Source organism: Scyliorhinus torazame, chromosome 12, assembly GCF_047496885.1.
Source record: "Scyliorhinus torazame isolate Kashiwa2021f chromosome 12, sScyTor2.1, whole genome shotgun sequence".
NCBI lineage: Eukaryota > Metazoa > Chordata > Chondrichthyes > Carcharhiniformes > Scyliorhinidae > Scyliorhinus > Scyliorhinus torazame.
In genome coordinates this window covers 217,731,876-217,755,997 of record NC_092718.1, presented here as the reverse complement: position 1 = coordinate 217,755,997, position 24,122 = coordinate 217,731,876, and the positions used below count along the sequence as shown (strand labels likewise).

The window sequence follows — 24,122 nt, the reverse complement described above, 5'->3', positions numbered from 1 at the left end:
AAAAGGCTTTGGGATTTTCCTTAACCCTGTTAGCCAAAGATATTTCATGACCCCTTTTAGCCCTCTTTATTGCGCGTTTGAGATTTGTCCTACTTTCCCGAAATTCCTCCAAAGCTTCATCAGTTTTAAGTCGCCTAGATCTTATGTATGCGTCCCAGGTTTGATCCCAGCTCTGGGTCACTGTCCGTGTGGAGTTTGCACATTCTCCCCGTGTTTGCGTGGGTTTCGCCCCCACACCCCAAAGATGTGCAGGCTAGGTGGATTGGCCACGCTAAATTGTCCCTTAATTGGAAAAAATTAATTGGGTACACTAAATTTATAAAAAAATAAAATAAAAAAAAAGATCTTATGTATGCTTCCTTTTTCATCTTAGCTAGTCTCACAATTCCACCCGTCATCCATGGTTCCCTAATCTTGCCATTTCTTTCCCTCATTTTCACAGGGACATGTCTGTCCTGCACTCCAATCAACCTTTTTCTTAAAAGACTCCCACATTTCAAATGTGGATTTACCGTTAAAGAGCTGCTCCCAATCCACATTCCCTAGCTCCTGCCGAATTTTATTATACTTGGCCTTTCCCCAATTTAGCACTCTTCCTTTAGGACCACTCTCGTCTTTGTCCATGAGTATTCTAAAACTTACGGATTTGTGATTGCTATTCCCAAAGTAATCACCGACTGAAACTTCAACCACCTGGCCGGGATCATTCCCCAATACCAGGTCCAGTATGGCCTCTTCCCGAGTCTCCTGGATGCTCCTTACAAATTCTGCTCCATCTACGCCTCCAGCACCACATGAGTCCCATTCAATGTTGGGGAAGTTAACATCTCCCATCACGACCACCCTATTGCTCCTACATTTTTCTATAATCTGTTCCAACAATGTTACTGCACCCTTCCTATTTCATAGCTCTACCCATATTGCCTCAGTGCTCAAATCCTCCATAGTGCCCTCCTTAATCACAGCTGTGATATCATCTCTGAGCAGTAATGCAACTCCTCCACCCCTTTTACCTCCCTCTCTATCCATCCTGAAGAATCTATACCCTGGGATATTTAGTTGCCAATCTTGCCCTTTTCTCAACCACGTCTCAGTAATATCAATAACATCATATTCCCAGGTACGAATCCAGGCCCTAAATTCATCTGCCTTACCTGCGACACTTCTCGCATTAAAACAAATGCACCTCAGACCACCTGTCCCTTTGCGTTCATCATTTCTTCCCTGTCTATTCTTCCCCTTAGTCACAATGAGTTTATTATCTAGTACCTTACTGGCTTTAGTTGCTGCTTCTTTACTGACCTCTACCTTCCTAATCTGTTTCCCATCTCACCTGAGGAAGGAGCAGCGCTCCGAAAGCTAGTGACATCGAAACAAACCTGTTGGACTTTAACCTGGTGTTGTAAAACTTCTTACATTAGTTTAAAACCTCCCCAACCGTGTTAGCAAAAGCACCCCCTAGGACATTGGTTCCAGTCCTGCCCAGGTGTAGACCATCCGATTTGTAATGTTCCCACCGCCCCCAGAACCGGTTCCAATGTCCCAAAAATCTGAACCCCTCCCTCCTGCACCATCTCTCAAGCCACGTATTCATTCTGACTATTCTTGAATTTCTACTCTGACTGTCACATGGCACTGGTAGCAATCCTGAAATTACTACCTTTGAGGTACCTGTTTTGGAGGGAGATGACCGCAGGGGACACCTGCACTGCCTTCCTGCTCTTTCTCTGCCTTTTAGTCACCCATTCCCTGTCTCCCTCAACAATCCTAATCTGCGGTGTGACCAACTCACTGAACGTGCTATCTACGACCTCCTCAGCATCGCAGATGCTCCAAAGTGAGTCCATCCGCAGCTCCAGAGCCGTCATGCGGTCTAACAGGAGCTGCAGCTGGACACACTTCCCGCACATGAAGGAGTCAGGGGAATCGGCCTGAACACCCACATTGAGCACGAGGAGCATAACACGGGCCTGGGATCTCCTGCCATTTTTACACTTTACCTTAACTGATTACAAATATAATATCAAATAATGAATAAGTGAAAGGAATAAAGATTTTACTTACCAATCACAATACTTACCAACACACGAAGAGTTACATTTCTCCCAACTTCCGCTAATTGGAGCACTTTCCTTACCAGCCAATCAGGTCACTGCTTTGCTGTGATGTCACTCTTCATATTTATCCCCAAAGACCCTGTGGCCGCTGTTTAAGCAGCTAGTTTAAATACACACCGCTCGACTCTGTAGCTCCACCCACTCCAACAGCTGAATTCCTGCCGAAAAGACTCAAATCCGCGAGCAGCTAGTTTAAATACTCACCGCTCGACTCTGTAGCTCCGCCCACTCCAACAGCTGAATTCCCAGGCTTCAATCCTAACAATTTCCCCAACACCATTCCTCTACTAATATTGATCTCCTTCAGTTCCTCTCTCTCACTAAACCCTGTGGGGTGGCGGGAAATGGGGGGAGGATTGGAGGAAGGGGAGATTGGCAGTTGAGGAATGGAGGGGAGGGAGGGAATTGGGGGGAGGGATCGGGTTGAACTGACGGACACAGCCTTGCTCTAAGAGAATCTGGAGATGATGAAGGCCTCACTGGTCCTGCTGGCATTTATGGACCCTTGCAGCCGCCTGTCTTCCATCCTCTGGCGCGTCTCTGGCTCACCCTCCATCTCCTCCTGGACCGCATCATCCTCCTCCTCAGACGAGGCCTCATGTCCCTCTACCTGCTCCTCCTCCAGCATGTCGTCCCGCTGCTTTGCCAGATTGCGGAGGGCACAGCAGACCACCACAAATGATGAGAGATTGCAGAGCTCTGAACTGCAGAGGGATCTGGGTGTCTTAGTGCATGAATCATAAAAGGCTGGCATGCAGGTGCAGCAAGTAATTAAAGCAAGCTCTTAGAATGTTGTCATTTATGACGAGGGGGATTGAATACAAAAGTAGGGAGGTTATGTTATACAGGGCTCTAGTGAGACCATGTCTGGAGAACTGTGTACAGTATTGGTCTCCTTATTTGAGGAAGGATGTAAATGTGTTGGAAGTAATTCCAAGAAGGTTTACCAAATAATACCTGGAATGATTGCGTTGTCTTGTAAGGAAAGGTTGGACAGGCTAGGCTTGTGTTCACTGCAGTTTAGAAGTGTAAGAGGTGACTTGAGTGAAACACATAAGATCCCGAGGGGTCCTGACATGGTGGATGTGGAGATGATGTTTCCTCTTGTGGGAGAATCTTGAAAGAGGGATCACTGTTTAAAAATAAGGAATCCCCATTTTAAATAGAGATGAGACAATTTTTTTTCACACAGAGGGTCGTGAGTCTTTGGAACTCTCTTCCTTAAAACATGGTGGAAGCAGAGTCTTTGAATATTTTTAAGGCAGAGGTGGATAGATTCTTGGTAAGCAAGGGGGTGATATGTTATTGGGGGTAGGCAGGATGCCATTTGAGGTTACTATCAGATCAGATGTGATGTTATTAATTACAGAGCAAGCTTGAGGAGCTGAATGGCCTACTCCTACTCCTTGTTTGTATATGTCATGGGAGTGTCACTTTAAGAAAGGTTTTTGTCTTATCACATGGCTTCAGTGATGTAATTTGTGTGGGAAGAGCTGGTCTGTGTCTCTTTTGCTTTGGGTTTTGGACTGGTTTGAACTGCACAGGTTGAAAGAAGTGTTTTTCTCTATCTTCATTTTAAAAGCTGTTTCCAGACTGGTAACTTAAAAGAGATAATTGCTTTGTGGAAGGAATTCAAACCTGCTGTTTGAAAAGGGGAACAGAGAATCAATAACAAGTCTTATACCAGTGAGAATGTCGTGTGCTGAGCCACACCTTTGAAAAGGGGTTTCTCGTTTTAACTTGATTTTGTTATTGAATTGGAACAGTAAAGGGGGAATTCATTAACGGTTATACATAGATTACTGTAGCTGTGTGGGGTCTTTTTGTTTGTAATTGATAAAATTTCTAGCTCTGTGTGTTTACACAAATGTTAACTAAGTTCTTAAAATAAAGCTTTTGTTTTGATTAAAAGCGCCTAAGAAGTCTGTTGAATAACACCTGAAAGGCAGGCTCTTGTGCCTATCCTAGCCAAATTCAACATAAAGTTATAAGTCAGGTGAACTCCATAATATACTTTGGAGTTTTTAAAAACTTTGGCCCATAACATATATAATTTATTTTGTGAGCATATTCTTTGTAGATTAGCCTCCATCTTTGAACCACCAGTCCTGTACATTGCTTCCATTTAGACATGGCATCCCCACTCCACCCCTTCCAGCTGAAGGACATCCTGGATGACCAGAGATGAGTGTTCCTCTCATTCATACATGACTGTACATCACCTCAATCATGCCAGATACCTGGCAGTAGTAAATGTAAACATTCTAATTTCTGACTGGGGGGAACTTAATTCTGGCAAGATGGCCTTTTAATGAGCATGCATTCTGTGCTGTTGTATGTTCATTGGGAATCTTGAGCCTCCTTTTAAGTCCCGAGAAAATAATTGCAGAAGTTCATCCCATTGCTGGGAGTCCGATGTTTGGCCTCCTGTCAAATTAAGTTGCCTTGCCCGCCAAGCTCTCTGCTGCTGGCAAGCCTGGAAGATTCCAGCCTCAATGTCTGGTGGAACTAAAATACTCAAAGCACTATGAATAGATGCCAGTGAAAATCCAAATACTCTTGACGACACATAACAGGAATTTTAGAAGGACAAAATGGACAGAAGGCGCTAGGTTTTCTAAACAAAAGCCTTCCTTCGGCCAGACCCCCCCCCACATCCCAAAAGAGATTTAATTATAATTGTGCTGCATACAGAGAGGGTATGAGAAACTCAAACTTGAACAGAGAATAGCTGTTGCAGACATACCAGCTGTAGTAGTTGAAAGATCAATGTGAGAGAGTGTTTAGTGTGAATGTGTCTATTTTTTTTTGCTGAACAACATTGTAATGAAATGCTTGCAGCATTTAATATTGCCAGGAGATGTTATAAAGCCAATCTTTATATCGAAAATGATTTTATTTAATTCATGTGCTGAAACCACTGGTTGAGTTTTCAAAGTCTGGAAAAGCATTCCAAAGACATAGCCGCTGCTAAGGTGGATAAGCATTTGTAAAATACTGCAGATGCTGGAAATCTGGAATAAAAACAGAAAATGTTGGAAAGACTCAGCAGGTTTGGCAGCATCTGTGGAGTGAGAAACAGAGTTAATATTTCTGCTCCATATGTCTCTTCTCCAGCTGAACCATTAACTCTGTTTCTCCGCTAGACCTGCTGAATCTTTCCAGCATTTTCAGTTTGTGTGTGTATGACTGAACCTTGCACGTTTCAAAGCCATTAAAATGGAGCCAGCCTGCCTGGAAGAACTATCAAGGACAATCATCTTTGAAGAATGTGAATGACTGCATCTCCTGACCCATTCATAAAATATCCAGACAACCCCCATGTATTCAATTGGATTAAACCATGAGACTTAATCACTTTGGCCAATGGACTCTGGCTGAGAAAGGAGCTTGTTCAGCCATAATAAAATCATGGCTTGCACCATGGACCTGGAATTATGATCGTATTTGGGTAACTGGTCAGTTGGTGACACCCCCTCCCCCGTGTTTAAGATATTGCTTGGCTCCAGGCCACAAAACAGAAGGGGAAATGCCGAAGAAACAAGACCCTTGAGTGGATACACACTCTCTTTCCATCCAGCCTGCAAACTCAAGCCCTGTCTGTTGTTTGACCACTCCTTTGCTGCAGGCAGTGTTTTAAGAATCAACCCAGCAGCTGCTGCCTTTGGAAAAACAGAAATCATCTGTCAACATCTTTAGACAGTCTTGCGCTGAATCCCGAGGGACTATCTGGCCCAGCTTGAAACCATCCAATGGACTTTGAAAAACAGTGCAGTCTACTCTCTACCTTTGTAATGTGGTGTGTGTGTGTGTGTGTGTACGTACCATTGAATACATGTATGCGTCACAGTCGGAGCGTTCTTATGACTATGTGTTAAGTATAGTAAATAATAGGCTCTTTTCTTTTTTGAAAATTAGAAGGAAACCTGTCTCTGTTCTTGTACAGTCAGAGCGTATAAACAGTTAAACAAGCACTTGGCAAGCGTATCCTTTAAAAGAAACAGTTGCAGTCAAAAGAGGGGAGCAAGTCCACTCCTCCTCAACTGATCGTAACACAAATTTGATCATAAAACTGAGGATAATTTCTTTTTAATAACTTAGAGTACCCCCCAATTATTTCTTTTTCCAATTAAAGGGCAATTTAGCGTGACCAATCCACCTAACCTGCACATCTTTGGGTTGTGGGAGTGAAACCCACGCAGACAGGGGGAGAATGTGCAAACTCCACATGGACAGTGACCCAGGGCTGGGATCGAATCCGGGTCCTCAGTGCCGTAAGGCAGCAGTGCTAAGCGTTGGGCCACCATGCCGCCCCCGAAAACGGAGGGTAATTTCTCGACCAATGCTCTCCTTTGAATCAGTTCAGCATGTTTGTGTCTTAACTCCTTTTTTTTTCTTTCTCACCAGCCCACCCTACTGCTGTGTGGATCTCTACTCCCTTCGAAGTGGCGAAATGGTCAAGTCCATCCAGTTCAAAACCCCCATCTATGAACTGCATTGTAACAAAAGGTAGGGAGAAATCAGAAAAGCATTGTAAGATCTTATGAGTTAGAAATCTTTTCATTCTTCTTTGGCATTCAGGCTAAACCGTACAAGATGGTACAGCTAATGACTTTATAATGGCATGCATAAACTGAGGTGACGCAACCTTTTTTCCTTTCTTAAACCATTTTTCAATGGTTTTCAAAATATTTATCTGTGGCTTTTCTGTTTCAAATGCAATGTCGTTAAAAATGTTAATACTAGAATGTGTTTTGGTGGGGCCCATAAATGCCAGTGAGGCTTTTGTATTTACTGCAGCGAATATCAAAAGCATGATCCTATCACTGTTGTCTGTGGTTTCAAATATAAGCTGCTTGATTTAACCTTTCCATGAGCAGTAGAGATTGATGTTTTCTTGAACCTTGGGAACGCTGGTGGACACTTTGGCCTATAAATTCAGAGATGCTGCATCCATTTTTCAGGCTCAAAATGGGCACCAGTACATCTCAGGTGGTAGTTAGGGCATTAGTTCTGTTTATGCTCTGGAGCTACACAGCTCACCATATTGGTAAAGGCAAAAAGAAGCATCCAGAAAATATGCCTGAAACAGTTGTTTGACTCTTTACATATACAATTAGGTGGCCGAACATCTTTTTTTACCAAATTGGGCTGCCCTGAACGACATTACCCTCTTGATTTCCCTATCTCTCAGCAATGGCTCAGTTGTTCTACTCCTGCCTCCGTCTCAGAAGACCAAAGATTCTAGCCCAACTCAAAAGACTTGAAAGTAAAGATCTAGGCTGATATTCCCGTACAGTACTGAGGGTGGGAGGCACTGTTTTTCAGATGGGATGTTTTATTCCTACTAATCTTGTCAGGAGGAAGAAGAAGAGATCCACTGAGGTGCACGTACAAATACAAACACCGAGAATAATCAGAGAGGTAACTGGTGACCTATCGGAAGGGAAAATACACAAAACATTTCTTCCACTGCTAGAGTAGCGAAAGAGATCAGTTACAACGAAGGTGAGAACCTTAAAAGGGGGAAAATTGTTATAACCTGCCTGCTTACCATTGGCTGGAGACTAATGACAATCCCACAATACTGTGGGAGTATGAGCTTCCCCAATGAGGGGGGGCGGAGAAATCATTAGCAGACTCCCTGTATAAATAAAGCTGGCCAGTTTGGAACCAGCAGGAAGGAGTGAGCAGCAAGCAAAGTTGCTGCTGTTGTTGTATATATATGTTATTGTAAATAAATGTTATTTCTTTGTATCCTTAAAACTCGTGCTGGATTCTTCGTGGCCCTCACAAAAACAATGAAAGCTTGAAACCGCATGAGCATGAATTATAACTATTTGAAATGATCGTCATGTGTTGATGAGGGAAAATGTGAACTCTTGCCCTACCTAAAAAACATCTGCCATGATACATGAGATTGAAGTCAAGCTGAAAGGAATCGAAGTAAATAAGTACCAAGATAATGAGATTTATCTTAGACTAAATAGTGGGGTTTGCGAAATATTTGAAAGATTATCATGAGGGTCAATAGAGATGGGGCTGTTCTGGTAGAATAGTAAACAAGCAAATGTTCCTGTATTCAGAAAGTTCAAATTTTAGAAAATGCAGAAGGAAAACCAGAGGGCACATTTTGCATATTTGGTGTTAAAATAGCCAAGGAAGACATTGGGGGAAATACTAGGAATCTGAGTAGTCTTTACAGCCAATCTATGTAGAGAAACCATTAACAAAAGCAATAGAATGTTATTCCACATAGCTGATTCATCAGAATGTGTCTGAGAAGAAAGTGATGAACAAAGAATAAATTTCAGCAACATTTCATTGCACGTGGTATGTTAATTCAGCACTTCATTAAGTGTTTTTATAAAAACTGTCTCCCTCCCCCCCCGCCCCCAATCCTAAACAAGTCAAAACCTGCTAAAGTTCAGTTTCATAGATGGTGACAGTTCTCCGTATCTTGTTCAACTGTCCATTCTTCATGTGTTAGCCAAGTTAATGAATGTTGGCAGGCTTTTCCTCCACAGGGAAATTACTGCTGAGCCAGATATTTTCTACACCCAACACCTACACATACGCACTTTCCAATAGTTCAAAACATTGTTTGAAACAAAAGTGTATATTTTTAACAATCCTCTGATTTAGTCTGGGAACAAAAGGTCGATGACAGTGTATCACACAGTTGTCATGTTTTTAAAGATGCTAAAAAACTTTTTAAAATTCACGTCCGTTGAGGCTAATAGTGCATAGCCGTAAACAGCTTCTACCACTTGGTGTCACTAAAACTATGTGCTTTTCCACATTGCGTTGCCAAGCCACAGTTCTCATATTTAATAGAATAAAAGACAAGGTTAAAGTGTAACATTTACAGATTTAGCCCTGGAATTCAGATACTGCACCCTAACAGAGCAGATTGTGTTGATTTTCTGCTCACATAGCGTACGCCAACAAGCAGTGTGGTTTGAAAGTATTGCGAAAACATAGTTGGGGAGAATTGTTTTCCAGGGTAGTGGGAAAGTGATGTAGGGCACTGGTGCTTCAGATCCCAATAGGATCTGTACGGTGCTTTTGTGAATTCAATCTTCAAGATAGTTACAGCTGAACAGGGCCACTTGATCCAAATGAGCCCATCCATCTCATAAAAACAACAGTCTCTTCAGTTTAGTTATTTTTCAAATTAAGTTTTTGCTATTACTGTCTTGAATGTCCAAATATCGATCACTCTGTATGAAGAACTGCTTGTTAGCTGTCAGTCCTAAAGTTACCCTTCATCAGTTTATACCTGTCCTCCCTGTGCAGCTGTCAAGCTTTACTGTGATGTGGCCCAGATGTGCCTTTTGTATATTGTATAATATATAATTAGATGTGTAACTGATTATGTTGATGTGTAGATGTTACCTGCCGTTAACTCATGGACGGAGTTTTCAAACAACCAGTGTATTTGAAGCCAGGAGCATGTAACATAAAATGGTTGGTCAGTCTACCATCTTCCTGCACACCACCACGTTGTCCCCTTTATTACGGTGGGTAAGTGTCAGCCAGGCCACCTACCCTGAGGCCTATTGAGGTAATTAAGTTGCATGGGGATTCCCTACTCCCTACCCTTCTATGTGCCCCCCCCGTCAAAAAAAATCCTCTTGCTAGGATTGCCGATTCTTCCCTGACCAGAAACTCCAGACTTACCTGTAACTCTGGCATCTATGATCCTCATTCTTGATGCCCCCTTGTAGCAGCAACTAGTATTGCATTCTGGCACAGCTGGGACCATCAGCTGCTGGCCAATCAGCTCTGAGTGGCAGAAGTCCCACTCTCAGCTTTTTGAGGTAGCCCTCAGTATATTATCACTGCAGGGCAGCCTTTTTAAAAGTTGGTGAGATGCCCCGCAGCGTGCAATCCCGCCCCACACCACCTGTAAAATTCACCTCCATATTTATTGCGTCCCATTGTTCCCGAAGTGAAATTCTGAATAAGCCAAAAACTTGGGACAATTAAACATTAACAAAACAGAAGCCAACTTGTTTGATTCTCATAAGGAACTCCAAATCCTGATTCCATTCTTTTTCCCCAGTTGTTTTTTCAGGGTACATCTTATGATGCGCAGCTACTGTTTCTAGTTTGACTCTTGAGTCTCTCAATCTCCTATTTCATCCCAAATTGTTAACTGCCTCTGACCCGATCTTACTCTTGCTGCAGAACACTTCACCAAAACCTTGTGAATCTCTGTTAGCAGTCAATTCCTTTCTTCTCTGGTTCACAACATTTTTCGAGTAAACATGAGACGTTTGAGAATGTCGAATATGGAGTTACTGGCACCTAGGATGCTCAACCCGGATCAAGAGAGTGGCTTTTGGGTTTTTCGTCCTATAATTCAAGCACTCTGAAGAGTTATTGGATACCATGCTACTTCCCACATTTTTCCGTTGTTCTGATGCCCTGGCTTACTGCACGGTCAATTCCACGTGTCCCAGAATCATAACACAAGTGAATTAACCAATAATTCTTATAAAAATACCCAACGTCTTCGGCTACCAACTAATTACAGTCACTAGGTTTGTAAACGTAAACACAATTACTGTTTATTTATAACAAGATCTATTGTGAAATATGCAGTAAATACAACTGGTTAACTATTGAAAGGAACCTCTTTCAAATCCTTGTCTGATCCTGGTTTCCTTCTTAATGTCTGTCCTGTTGTCTGTTTTAAAAACCACAGACTTCTGGTTTTGAACTGACCCCCCCCCCCCCCCCCCCCCCACCAGTTGCAAGCTGCTACTTGAAAACTGGCCCAGGCACACCTCTTGATACAGCATGCTCTGTGGCATTGCTCGTGATGTCATTTTGATGGTGTTGGCTGGCAGCCAATCCCCTTTTCTGAAACTTCAGGTCATTTCTTGTTTTCGATTGGGATTGGTGGAGCCTTTCAGAAGATTCTGGAGCAAAAGGCAGGTTCCTTTTTGGTTTCAGTTTCGTTCTGAGAAGGAACTGGGCAGAAGCCTGTTAAATATCTCTCCCAGAAATATATCTCTCTGACATCTCGACTGGAGTGAGCAGCTCTGGACACTCTTATTAGTTCTGTGATGGCTTAATTCCTGATTTAAATGCTGCAAGCATTCTCTAACCAGCCAGGCCTGTGAAGGTTAAACCTCTGTCAGGAAAGCTGGGAAACACCCAGACTGATATCTCTCCTGCGAATCCAAAAAGTGTCCTGAAGTCCAGGCCCATTTCTCTCTCTCTCTACCACAGCCAGCAACCCTGCACAAAGAGCAGGCAAGCAGCTAAAAAGCAGAGTGGATGTTGAACCTGCTGTAAACTCCCAGGTAGAGAATTCAATACAATCTCAGTGAGACTGAGAATCAATCTGGTGGAGGCCTGTACAAGCAAAGGTGATTCTCCAGAGGAATTTTTGCAACCTTCGAGGTCTAATTGAAGGTAAATTCTACAAGATCCAAACCAACAGATCGTTTTCAATACCTTGTATCCTGAGAAGATCACTGCCTGCAAAGACTGTTACCTCAGCAGCGAAGAGTCTCATCTCTCATCCAGCTTAATCCCTGTTATTTTGAACCTTTCCTCCCCCTCCATTGTGTGCTTGTCTCATGTGTCTTTGTGGAGGGTGGGACGGGGTTTGGGGTAGAGTTAGATTAGTATACCCCACTGTTCTATTGTTTATATTACATGTTTATCTCTTCTTTTACAAATAAACCGTCTTTAAAAAATGTTTTACTTCTAAATCTGGTGTCTGTAAGTCATTGGAGCAGTTGAGGGTCAAAGATCTCAGAAAACAAATTAATCATTCGTTAATTCCCTTTTTTGGGGGACTCTGGGTCCTGTGTAGCTGGAATTGACCACGTACTAGCCCAGGGTGTTGTAACACTACCTCCCATTTTAACTGCCTCTACCACCACAGACAAGATAGACAAAGACAGTGCGGGTGGGGGGGGGGGGGGGGAGGTGCAAAATAATAAGGATGAAAGTCACGAGATAAGGGACGGGATTCTCCATTAGCGGGATCATCCACTTTGCCGGCAGCTCACTCATGCCTGCGGATTTCCCAACGGTGTGGGGGTGGCCACAATGGGAAACCCCATTGGCTGGCTGCCGGGACGGAGGATCCCGCTGTCGGCGGAGGTGCGGCGTGCCAGAAAGCTGGTCTGGCGGGAAGGAAAATCCCGCCCAAGAGTCCTTTGCTTCAGATGGTGTTTTATTAACTGCTTTGCTTCAATCCCGGCCTTCAGTTCAAGGCTTTTGCTGTTGATTCATTCAAGTATCTGTGGTTTCAGATGTAAACACTCACAGTCTCTCTGGAGAAAAAGTAGATTCTTGTATTTTCTACAACCCGTGATGATTTTCATTGTTCGTCTTCAGGCTTCTGTAGTCTCAGGAGAACAGCACCCAGTGGCTTCCTGAAGAGAGAGTCAGGCCTCACAGTGGCCTTCTGACGTGGGTTAGCTGGATCTTTATGGTGAGAGTTAGCTGGAACCCTTCACCAGGCTGTTAGAATCAAAACTCAAACCAAACTCAAACCTTAGACTCTGAAAAGCTTTCCAGCGAGATCAGATCCAATCACTGCCTGTTCCTGGGCAGAATGCAGCCTTTTGGGCCAATCCATTCCCAACTCATCTCTTTGTCACTGATGCCGGCTAGTCTGCAGCTTCTAGTTTAAATCAGCACAACCTTCCGGATTCTTCCTGCTTGAATTAAAGATACAGGGTGAGATTCTCCACTCCCGCGCCGGTTGGGAGAATCGCCTGGGCCGCCAAAATTTCCCGGGACGCCGGTCCAACGCCCTCCCGCGATTCTCCCAAGCGGCGGGAACGGCCCCGTCGAGTTTCGCGGGCGGCAGGCCGGAGAATCGCCGGAGACACCCAAAATGGCGATTCTTCGGCACCCCCACTATTCTCAGGCCCGGATGGGCCGAGCGGCCATGCCAAAACGGTGGGTTCCCCCCGGCGCTGACCACACTTGGTCGCTGCCGTCGGGAACAGCGCGGGAACGCTGGGGGGGCGGCCTGCGGCGGGCGGGGGGGGGGGGGGTTTTGGGCAGGGGGACCCTGCACCGGGGGGGTACCTCAAATGCGGCATGGCACGCGATCGGTGCCCACCGATCGTCGGGCCGTCCTCTCTGAAGGAGGACCTCCTTCCTTCCGCGGCTCCGCAAGATCCGTCCGCCATCTTCTTGCGGGGCGGACTCAGAGAGGACGGCAACCACGCATGCGCGGATGACGCCAGTTATGCGGCGCCGGCCGTGTCATCTATGCGGCACCGTCTTTACGCGGCGACAAGGCCTGGCGCGTGAAGATGACGCGGCCCCGATCCTAGCCCATTGTCGGGGCCTGAATCGGTCGGGATTGTCGGGGCCTGAATCGGCCGGGATCGGGGCCGTTCACGACAGCGTTCACGACTGCGTGGGCACTTCGGCGCGGGAGTGGAGAATCCCACCCACAGGCTTCTTGCCTTAAAGTGAGATGTCCATTAATCAACCGTGGAATAAAAATGTAACAGCAAAAATAAAAGAAAGCGGAAATAAGCGAATAAACGGGGAGTAAACAGGAAGGAACCTTACATTGTCTGCATTGGAGGCACATGTTCAAATAAGGCCTTGTGATGTAACTATTCCCAAATCCTTTTGAAGACAGCCCATTCATATGAACAGCTGTAGTTGTTTACTCCAAAGTTATTTCTCACAACCCGACTTCCTGACCTAACCAATCTTATCTTTGAAGAACAAGCTTTATTAAACGTTTCTGTATGACAGTTAATGAATCTGTCCATGTTTATTACCTGAACAACAAAAGATACACTTTAAATATTCATGGCTGACATCATTACTGTCATGTGTTTCCTTGCACAAGACACATTTCCTATCAGAAGACAAGCTATGCATTCCTGTCAGACCACTTCAAAGCCACCTGTATCCATTGGAAACCTGTTGCTCCAAGTGTTATGATCTCCATAGAGAGTGACAACAGTTTAAAAAGAAATTTAAACTCCCAGTTATTAACTAAAATGACATATGCACAATGCTTCACTTTTCAAACAAAAATCTTTACTGCATAAGAATTAAGCAAACCAAGCACTATTAAAGTAGCACTATATTTTGTAATTACTTTAGTTTTAAATCTCATCTACTTTTTATTTCCATCCAAAAGTTCCTTTATACATTTCAAGATCTTGAGGATTCATTCTCGTCTCCTGAGACCAAATCAAGACGTGCCTCAACTTTCTGTAATTCACTTTAATTCTCCTAATTTTTCCAGTATTCTCTGAGGTATGAGATTTCTTGGGCTCCTTTCAATTACATTTGACATGGTGACCTTTTAGCTCACTTTCTATACCTCACAAACATGGGCTCCCTAGCTGAAGCAAGGGTCTTGTTGTATTCCTGTGCAGTGGTCCCACAGCTGCTGTTCAGCTCCTAGCAGATGCCTTATCTACCCATTTCAAAGCTGCTTCTAAGTTGAGAGTCTGTTTCTGTGAGAAAACACAACGGATAAAATCCCAAAACAAAAGAGTACCTCCTTTCTAACCTATTTCCAGGTATGCAATGTGGCATACCTGGGATGTTCCCAACAGAAATCAAGTTACCTTGATTTTACCGTTAAAATTACCCTTTGATTTTGAGACCCACATGAATAATTTATATACCTTTTGGCGATAACAAGCCATCTTTTGGTTCCATCAAGAAACCCAAGTTGCTATTACAAGTTACCTTTCAAGCTTCTTTGGTCTGGGAACTGCATGAATAACTTTAGTTTAAAACGTATTCCTCCAACTAGAGATCCCTCACCTTGACCAGCCCACTTCCCTCCACCTCCAATATACACTATCCACCCCCTCCTGGCTCAAACCCATGATTCTCGCACAGCGACGTTAGCACCAACATCCTTTCTATCCTAAAATGCCTCCTCAGCTGATTCCATATCTTCACCGAGGACTGCACCACTGGGCTCCCTGAATACCTATTCGGAGCCATTGGCAATGCTGCCGTCACCATAGCCCTCAAACTAGACGCCTCACAAGATTCTTCCTCCATCCTAACCCACTCTACCCCTTCTCCTTCCCAACACCGCTGCACTTTGTCCACATTCACCGCCCAATCTGCATGAATAACTTGTACTTCTTAGGGAGATAACTGTAGACATCCCTTCACAGCTGGGTCACACATTGCTTAGGGCTTTCCTACTTCCAACTCTGACCATATTAAAATAAACACAGGACATCTTTTAGTTTGTACTTACTTTAGATTTGTTCAGCAGATTCTCAACCAGATGTTTACATTTATCTTGCATTTAAAAATGTGATTTCCCCAAAATTAAAAGTTAGACTTGTAAACCATATGTATCATACAGTAAAATTTACGACACAAGGTGCAGGGATGTTTGGTTGTTTATCCTTAACCCCCGCCAAGATATCCACCATGCAACGCTTGAGGTTGTCCAGCAACTTCCATGCTTGATTCCTTGAAAGTGATTCTCATCGGCATCCCGAGCTTCACGCTCCATAATAACAACTTATCCAAATCTGTAACTACATCCAATCTAGCACAGAGTCCTGCTCATCTATCTTCAAAGGCCTCCACTCGCACTTAATTCTCCATTTCATTGATTTCAAAATTATCATCCATATTTCTGAAACACTGGAACTTACTCAATACAATCCCTGCAATCCCCTTCAATCCTATGTTCTAACTGTCACCCTCCATTCTTCTGAGTGCAGGTCACTATGGAGAGCAAGCGACTGGGCACACTGCATCAATTATGGTGCTGTGGGTACCACTCTTACATTTGAGTCAGAAGGTGGAAGATTCAAGTCTTACACCAGAGACTTTGGCACATAATCTAGATTGACACACCAGTGCAGTATTTGAAGGAGTGCTGCAATGTTGGCAGTACCATCTTTCAGCTGAGATGTTAAACCAAAGCCTCGTCTGCCATCTCAGGTGGACATAAAAGATCTCATGGCATTATTCTACAATAGTTTCCCTCTTCCCCCACACCCAACCTGATGTCCAGGTCAGCAGCACTAAAGAACGGATCGGTCACCTTTGTGGAACCTTGCTGTGTACAAACTAGTTGCTATGTTCCTCTACATTACAGCAGTGAATGCACGTCAAAAACTACTCTAAAGCACTTTGGGATGTCCATCAGTCATGATAGGCACTACATAAATGCGAGCCGTTCTTATTTTAACATCTTGCCTGTTGAACATTTGATGAAAGTAATTGTTGAGTATATATTAAGTACTTTATATGCTTTATTATCATGCTCACTGGTCATTGACTTCAGAAAGCAAAGTACTGTATACACCCCTGTCAGCATCGACGGGCCCGAGATGGAGATGGTTAGCAGTTTCAAATTCCTAGAAGTACACATCTCCAAAAATCTGTCCTGGTCCACCCACGTTGACGCTGCCACCAAGAAAGCACAACAGCGCCTATGCTCCCTCAGGAAACTAAGGAAATTCGGCACGCCCACATTAACTCTTACCAACTCTTACAGATGCACCATAGAAAGCATCCTATCTGGCTGCATCACAGCCTAGTATGGCAACTGCTCAGCCCAAGACCGCAAGAAACTTCAGAGAGTTGTGAACACAGCCCAGTTCATCACACAAACTTGCCTCCCATCCATTGACTCCATCTACACCCCCCGCTGCCTGGGGAAAACGGGCAGCATAATCAAAGACCCCTCCCACCCGGCTTACTCACTCTTCCATCAGGGAGGAGATACAAAAGTCAGAGAACACGCACAAACAGACTCAAAAACAGCTTCTTCCCCACTGTTACCAGACTCCTAAATGACCCTCTTATGGACTGACCTCATTAACACGACACCCCTATATGCTTCACCCGATGTAGTTACATTGTGTACCTTGTGTTGCCCTCTTATGTATTTTCTTTTTTTTTCCTTTTCTTTTCATGTACTTAATGATCTGTTGAGCTGCTCGCAGAAAAATACTTTTCACTGTACCTTGGCACACATGACAATAAACAAAATACAAATCCACTTGTGGTGCTGTTCATATCCTTTGGAGTTCTCATTTCTTCCCTGACCGGTGTTGGAAGGATGTCTGGTTTAGCACAGTGGGCTAATTAGCTGGCTTCTAAAGCAGACCAAGGCCAGCAGCATGGGTTCAATTCCGGTACCAGCCTCCCCAAACAGGCAACTAGGGGCTTTTCACAGTAGCTTCATTTGAAGCCTACTTGTGACAATAAGCGATTTTCATTTCATTTCTTGTCTCTCAGTTGTGTTTATAATCCGAAATGTGTCGATTTTCAGTTTCCTTTTGCTCTCCCTTTCTGAATATTTAATTATTCATCCATTTATTCCCCTTTTAGAATTTGAAATGCTTGCTTTTTTTTTGGTTCACTTTTGATTGTTTTGCTGATTCATTTGGAGTTTTGCACACTCTAAATCTGCAAATGTGGTTGATTTTGCCTTTAACGAGATTTCAGTTTCCTCAGGTAAAGATAAAGATAAATTGAAAATTTAAACTGTACCCTCAGTCAATTTGTTTAAGTGCTTTCTGAAACTTTTGGAATTCTTCCTTTTAAAACGTTATACTTGGATGCTCAACCTTGTTGTATTTAGTTTCTTTAGATATTTGTGGCAGGGATTAAAATTTCTGATCCATCATTTTCCAAAACTTTTTTTTTGAACCGTAGTACATTAAATCATGCTCCATAGAAGTCGTTTTGAATGAGCCAACCACAGAATGTGTACAAATTAATTACGTTTAGTACTGGAAACTTTAATTAGAGGATTATTTTTTTAAAAAAATATGTTTTATTGAAATTTTTTTCACAAACAACAATTTTTCCCCTCTTACAAAGCAAACGCAACAATAACAATACAGAAATTTTTAACAATACACAAGTAACAAAACCCCTTTATCTTTGACCTAAACTAAACTAAACCCCCCCCCCCTCCCCCCTCCCCCCACTCCCCCCTCCCCCCTGGGTTGCTGCTGCTGGTCATCTGTCTTCCCTCTAACATTCCCCTAGGTAGTCGAGAAATGGCTGCCACAGCCTGGTGAACCCTTGAGCCGATCCTCTCAGGGCAAACTTTATCTGCTCCAGTTTAATGAACCCCGCCATATCATTTACCCAGGCCTCCAGTCCGGGGGGTTTCGCCTCCTTCCACATGAGTAGGATCCTGCGCCGGGCTACTAGGGACGCAAAGGCCACAACGTCGGCCTCTTTCGCCTCCTGCACTCCCGGCTCTTCCGCAACTCCAAATAGAGCTAACCCCCAGCCTGGTTTGACCCGGGCCTTCACCACCCGCGAAATCACTCCCGTCACTCCCTTCCAATACCCTTCCAGTGCCGGGCACGCCCAAAACATATGTACGTGGTTTGCCGGGCTCCCGCCACACCTCCCACATTTGTCCTCCACTCCAAAGAACCTGCTCAATCTTGCTCCCGTTATGTGTGCTCTATGTAGCACCTTAAATTGAATCAGGCTAAGCCTGGCGCATGAGGAAGAGGAATTTACCCTGCTTAGGGCATCAGCCCACATACCCTCCTCTATCTCCTCCCCTAGTTCTTCTTCCCACTTTCCTTTTAGTTCGCCCACCGACTCCTCCCCCTCTTCCCTCATCTCTCGGTAAATCTCTGACACCTTGCCCTCTCGACCCACACCCCTGAAAGCACCCTGTCCTGTATCCCCTGTGTCGGGAGCAACGGAAATTCCCTCACCTGTTGTCTAGTAAACGCCCTCACCTGCATATATCTCAAGAAATTTCCCCGGGGCAACTTATACTTTTCCTCCAATGCTCCCAAGCTCGCAAAAGTCCCATCTATAAATAAATCTCCCACCCTCCTAATTCCCAACTGGTACCAGCTCTGAAATCCTCCATCTATTCTTCCTGGGGTGAACCTATGGTTGTTCCTGATTGGGGACCCCACCAGGGCTCCCCGCACCCCTCTCTGTCGCCTCCACTGTCCCCAGATATTCAATGTTGCCGCCACCACCGGGTTTGTGGTAACCTTTTTAGGTGAGATCGGTAGCGGCACCGTCACCAGCGCCTCTAAACTCGTCCCTTTACAGGACTTTCTCTCCAGTCTTTTCCACGCCGCTCCCTCACCCTCCATCATCCATTTACGTATCATTGCCACATTGGCGGCCCAATAGTAATCGCCCAAGTTCGGTAGTGCCAATCCTCCTCTGTCCCTACTACGCTGAAGGAACCCCCTCCTTACTCTCGGAACTTTCCCTGCCCACACGAAGCTCGTGATGCTCCTGTCTATTTTATTAAAAAAGGTCTTGGTGATTAGTATAGGGAGACATTGAAATACAAATAAGAACCTCGGGAGGACCATCATCTTAATTGCTTGCACCCTGCCCGCCAGTGATAGAGGCTGCATGTCCCACCTCTTGAAGTCCTCCTCCATTTGTTCTACCAACCGTGTCAGATTAAGTCTGTGCAAGGTTCCCCAGCTCCTCGCGATCTGAATCCCCAGGTATCGGAAGTTTCTTTCCACTTTCCTTAGAGGCAAGCCTTCTATCTCTCTACTCTGGTCCCCTGGATGTATCACAAATAATTCACTCTTACCCATGTTTAGCCTATACCCCGAGAAATCCCCGAACCCCCTCAAAATTCGCATAACCTCTATCATCCCCCCCGCTGGGTCCGACACGTATAACAATAGGTCATCCGCGTATAACAAGACTCTGTGTTCTTCTCCCCCTCTAATCACCCCTCTCCATTTCCTGGAGTCTCTCAACGCCATGGCCAGAGGTTCAATTGCCAACGCGTACAACAATGGAGACAGCGGGCATCCCTGTCTTGTTCCCCTATATAGTCGGAAATACTCCGATCTATGTCGACCTGTAACTACGCTTGCCGTTGGAGCCCCATAAAGAAGTCTAACCCAGCTAATAAACCCGTTCCCAAACCCAAACCTCCTTAACACTTCCCATAAATACTCCCACTCCACCCTATCAAATGCCTTCTCTGCGTCCATTGCCGCCACTATCTCTGCCTCCCCCTCCACTGGGGGCATCATTATCACCCCTAATAGTCGTCGCACGTTAACATTCAGTTGTCTCCCTTTTACGAACCCTGTCTGGTCTTCGTGCACCACCCCCGGGACACAGTCCTCTATCCTCAATACCAGTACCTTTGCCAACAATTTGGCGTCCACGTTCAATAATGAAATGGGTCTATAGGACCCGCACTGCAACGGATCTTTATCCCTCTTCAAAATTAACGATATTGTCGCCTCCGACATCGTTAATTAGAGGATTATATTGCCTTCACTTTAAAACAATCCCTCTGAAATGTTTTTAATCAAGTTTCTGCTTGAATTTAGTCTTATCTTCTCTCTCTTCGTCTGTTTCTGCTAGTCTCCTTTATTCCCTTTTCAGCTCTTTAGCTTTCATTGATTTTTAAAATTTAATTGCTTGTGTTTAAATCTTTGAGCTCTTTCATTTTTATTATTTTATCCATATATAATCTTTCACTTGTTTTTACTCTTCCTTAAACTCTTGTATCTACGTGTCTCCCTCCTTATACACAGTGAGAGCCAAAATTTATGTTGGTGTGAGATGGAGAGAGTGAGTTTGGAGACTAAATAATTCAATAATCTATAGAGAGAATAGAAAGAACTTGCGATTAAAAAATACTTTCCAGAAATTTAGGCTGTCCCAAAGCCCTTCACAGCCAATGCAGTACTTATTCTTATAGTTTCTTACAGAAACATATAAAATTATGAACGGAATAAATAAGATAGTAGCAGGGAGGTTGTTTCCACTGGTGGGTGAAACTAGAACTAGGGGGCATAGCCTCAAAATAAGGGGGAGTAGATTTAGGACTGAGGAGGAACTTCTTCACCCAAAGGGTTGTGAATCTGTGGAATTCCCTGCCCCGTGAAGCAGTTGCGGCTACCTCACTGAATGTTTTTTAAGGCAAAGAGAGATAGATTTTTGAACAGTAAAGGAGTAAAAGGTTATGGTGTGTGGACGGGTAAGTGGAGCTGAGTCCGCAAAAAGATCAGCCATGGTCTTATTGAATAGCGGAGCAGGCTCGAGGGGCCAGATGACCGACTCCTGCTCCTATTTCTACGTTCTTATGTTGTGCACTGCATTCACTTGCAATGTAGGAATGCAGCAGCCAATTTGCACCCAGCAAGTTCCCACAAACTAGCAATGTGATCATCTGTTTAATGATGGATGAGGCACAAACATTGGCCCAGACACTGGGGAGCTACGAGATTTGTCATGTCCACCCAACAGGGCAGACAAGAGGGTACAAGTTCTTGACTAATGCATTAGCTCTCCTCGAGTGGGGCTGAAAATAAATTGATCAACTTCCTATTGGGTAAAAAGAGAGACATGTTGCCAAAGCTTTTCATCTTGCACTTATCAGGACAAATAACATAAGCCTCAGCCAAACTGAATTGATTTTCCAGCCAATCAGCACCTTTTTCTCTTGTAGTATGACTTGTTATGATTAATTGAAATTTGGCATTCTTACGTTTGTCCTGATGGGTGTAAGATGAAAAGCTATGGCAACATGTCTCTCTTTTCAGCAATATTCAAATTCTACTCTGCTGTTATTTCTTCAATATTTTTCTTACATATTTTCCTCTTCTCTACCTGTGACAGACAGTGTCAATGCTAAGGTATAGCTTGCCTAAATGGTTTCATGTGAGAGTACTTTTAAGAAATGAATGTTTAAGCAATGTACCATTAAGAAAACAGTGATGTCAGAGAGTGGGTGGAGCTGAGCTCAGTTCAGCCATTTTGGAGGTTTCAGTTTTGCTGAGAGCAGCTAAAAAGTGCCTGGCTGGTTTTGCTGAGAGCAGTTTAAAAGTGCCTGGCTGATTTTGCTGTGAGCTGCTTAAAAGGAGAAAGCCAGTTTGAGACAGCAGCTTGAGAAGTTCTGATTTGCTGTGAGTTGCTTGAAGGGAGAAAGCCAGCTTGAAAAAGCAGCTTGTGTGTGTCTGTGTGTTTCCAGAGAGCTGCAGGAAGGAAAACAATGTGCTGGAGCTGAAGTCAACCAAGCTGATATATCTTTGCCACCCAACAGAAAATATATATTAACTGTGACCTGATGTGTTACTGTTATGAATGTTTGAAGCCTTTTGGATGTTTGAAGGAACATTTTGAGGTATTATTTAGTGGTGTATTATTTTCAGGGTTATCTTTGAAGTAAGGGGTGTTAAGGGATCCAATGTTTATTGAAAAGGTTAAGTTGAGTTCATAGAATAAACATTGTTTTGTGTTTAAAAACCACATGTCCATAATTGTAATATCACACCTGGGGAACAAGTCGTGTGCTTCAAAAGCAACAATCCATTAAAGGGAGAGGTTGGTTGAACTCCATGATACATTTTGGGGTTCTGAAAACGCCTCGCCCATAACAATGGCTAATTGAGACTAGGAACTCTTAGTATGGAGAATCCCAAAATAAGATGATGCCTCCAGGTATCTGCTAGAGTCAGTCACCTTACCCATCCATGTTAGCCAATAATCGTGGGCGGCACGGTAGCACAGTGGATAGCACAGTTGCTTCACAGCTCAGGGTCCCAGGTTTGATTCCGGCCTCGGTCACTGTGCGGAGTCTGCACACTCTCCCCGTGTCTGCGTGAGTTTCCTCCGGGTGCTCCAGTTTCCTCCCACAGTCCAAAGATGTGCAGGTTAGGTGGATTGACCATGCTAAATTGCCGTAATGTTCAAATAGGTTAGATGGGATTACCGGGTTACGGGGATAGCGTTGAGATGTGGGCTTCGGTAGAGTGATCTTTCCATGGACAGGTGCAGGCTCGATGGGCCGAATGGCCTCTTTCTGCGCTGTAAATTCTGTGTCTAATTCTCCAAGACTTAGCTGTTTTAATTTCTCCTCTACTCGTTCCCAGCCTGTTATCACTTTTTCAAATATTAAATATCTTTCAAATATAATCTCACCAAGTCTTCCATCTGATTGTTTTCTCTATTCTGGGAAGGAAACAGATGATGTTGCATTAATGTAGCACCTTTTACTATTTTAAAGTGTTGCATAGCCAGTGAAGTATTTTTGAAGTACAATCACTGTTGTGATGTAGGAAACAAGGAAGCCTATTTACTACCAGCAAGCTTGCACAAACAACAATGTCAAAATGAACAGACAATTTGTTTTTATTGACGCTGCTTACAGGATAAATGTCGGCCAGGACTTTGGAGCAAACCCCCCTGCTGTTCTTTAAATTGTGTCATGGGATTTTTTTACATTCAGCTGAGAAGGGAGCCTGAATGAAAATGCTGTTTAATGCCTCATCCGAAATGTGGTATATCTTGTGTATCAGTCCCTCAATGGGATAATTCGATCTCACTTTTCATAGGTATTGATTTGTTGCAAAACTAGCAGACCCACCCCTTACCCATTGCAATCTTATTGCTGGATTTGATTTGAATATAGGTGTGATAAAAATTGTGTGTGACAATCAATATTTTTGAAGATTACATCTCACAGTGAACACAAGCAGAATGCAAAATATTCTGCTCCCCACATTCAATCTGAAATATTTACTTGCAGCAATGCTAGGGGAAATGGGATAAGAAGTATTTCCTGATTGTTCTTTTCTTTCTCTCTCAGGGTTTTGGTGGTTGTGTTACAGGAGAAGATTGCCACCTTCGACAGCTGTACCTTCACGAAAAAATTCTTTGTCACAAGTATGTACCAAGGCAATATAAACTGTAAAGATGTCACAATATTTATACATCTTGTTATGTGAAGTTCTGTTCTTTTGGAATTGGATTATGGCTGGACAGACTGATTTAGTTTGGGATTAATGGTAGCCAACAATGAGAAGAAATGGTTCCATGGACCACAGATGTGAACACATTATATGTGCTTAGGAAGATTCTCTAAACCATGGTCGGCACAGGCTGGGAGGGCCGAAGGGCCTGTTCCTGTGCTGTATTTTTCTTTGTGCTTTGTTCTTTGTTCTATGGGCGGAATTCTCCGACCCCGTGCCGGGTTGGAGAATTGCCGGGGGGTGGCGCGAATCACAGAGAATAGGCGCC

The 24,122-nt window shown here is 43.9% G+C and overlaps 1 protein-coding gene across 5 annotated transcripts in view; it reads left to right on the top strand.

Annotated features, from left to right (window-relative positions):
• Positions 1-24,122, top strand: part of bcas3 (BCAS3 microtubule associated cell migration factor) — a 1,250,799-nt gene that overhangs the window by 215,784 nt on the left and 1,010,893 nt on the right. For all 5 annotated transcript variants that reach the window (XM_072469937.1, XM_072469940.1, XM_072469936.1 and 2 more), the window contains exons 8-9: positions 6,525-6,626; positions 23,692-23,768. In XM_072469937.1, coding sequence (XP_072326038.1) covers positions 6,525-6,626; positions 23,692-23,768 — 179 coding nt within the window. The remainder of the gene's footprint in view (positions 1-6,524; positions 6,627-23,691; positions 23,769-24,122) is intronic.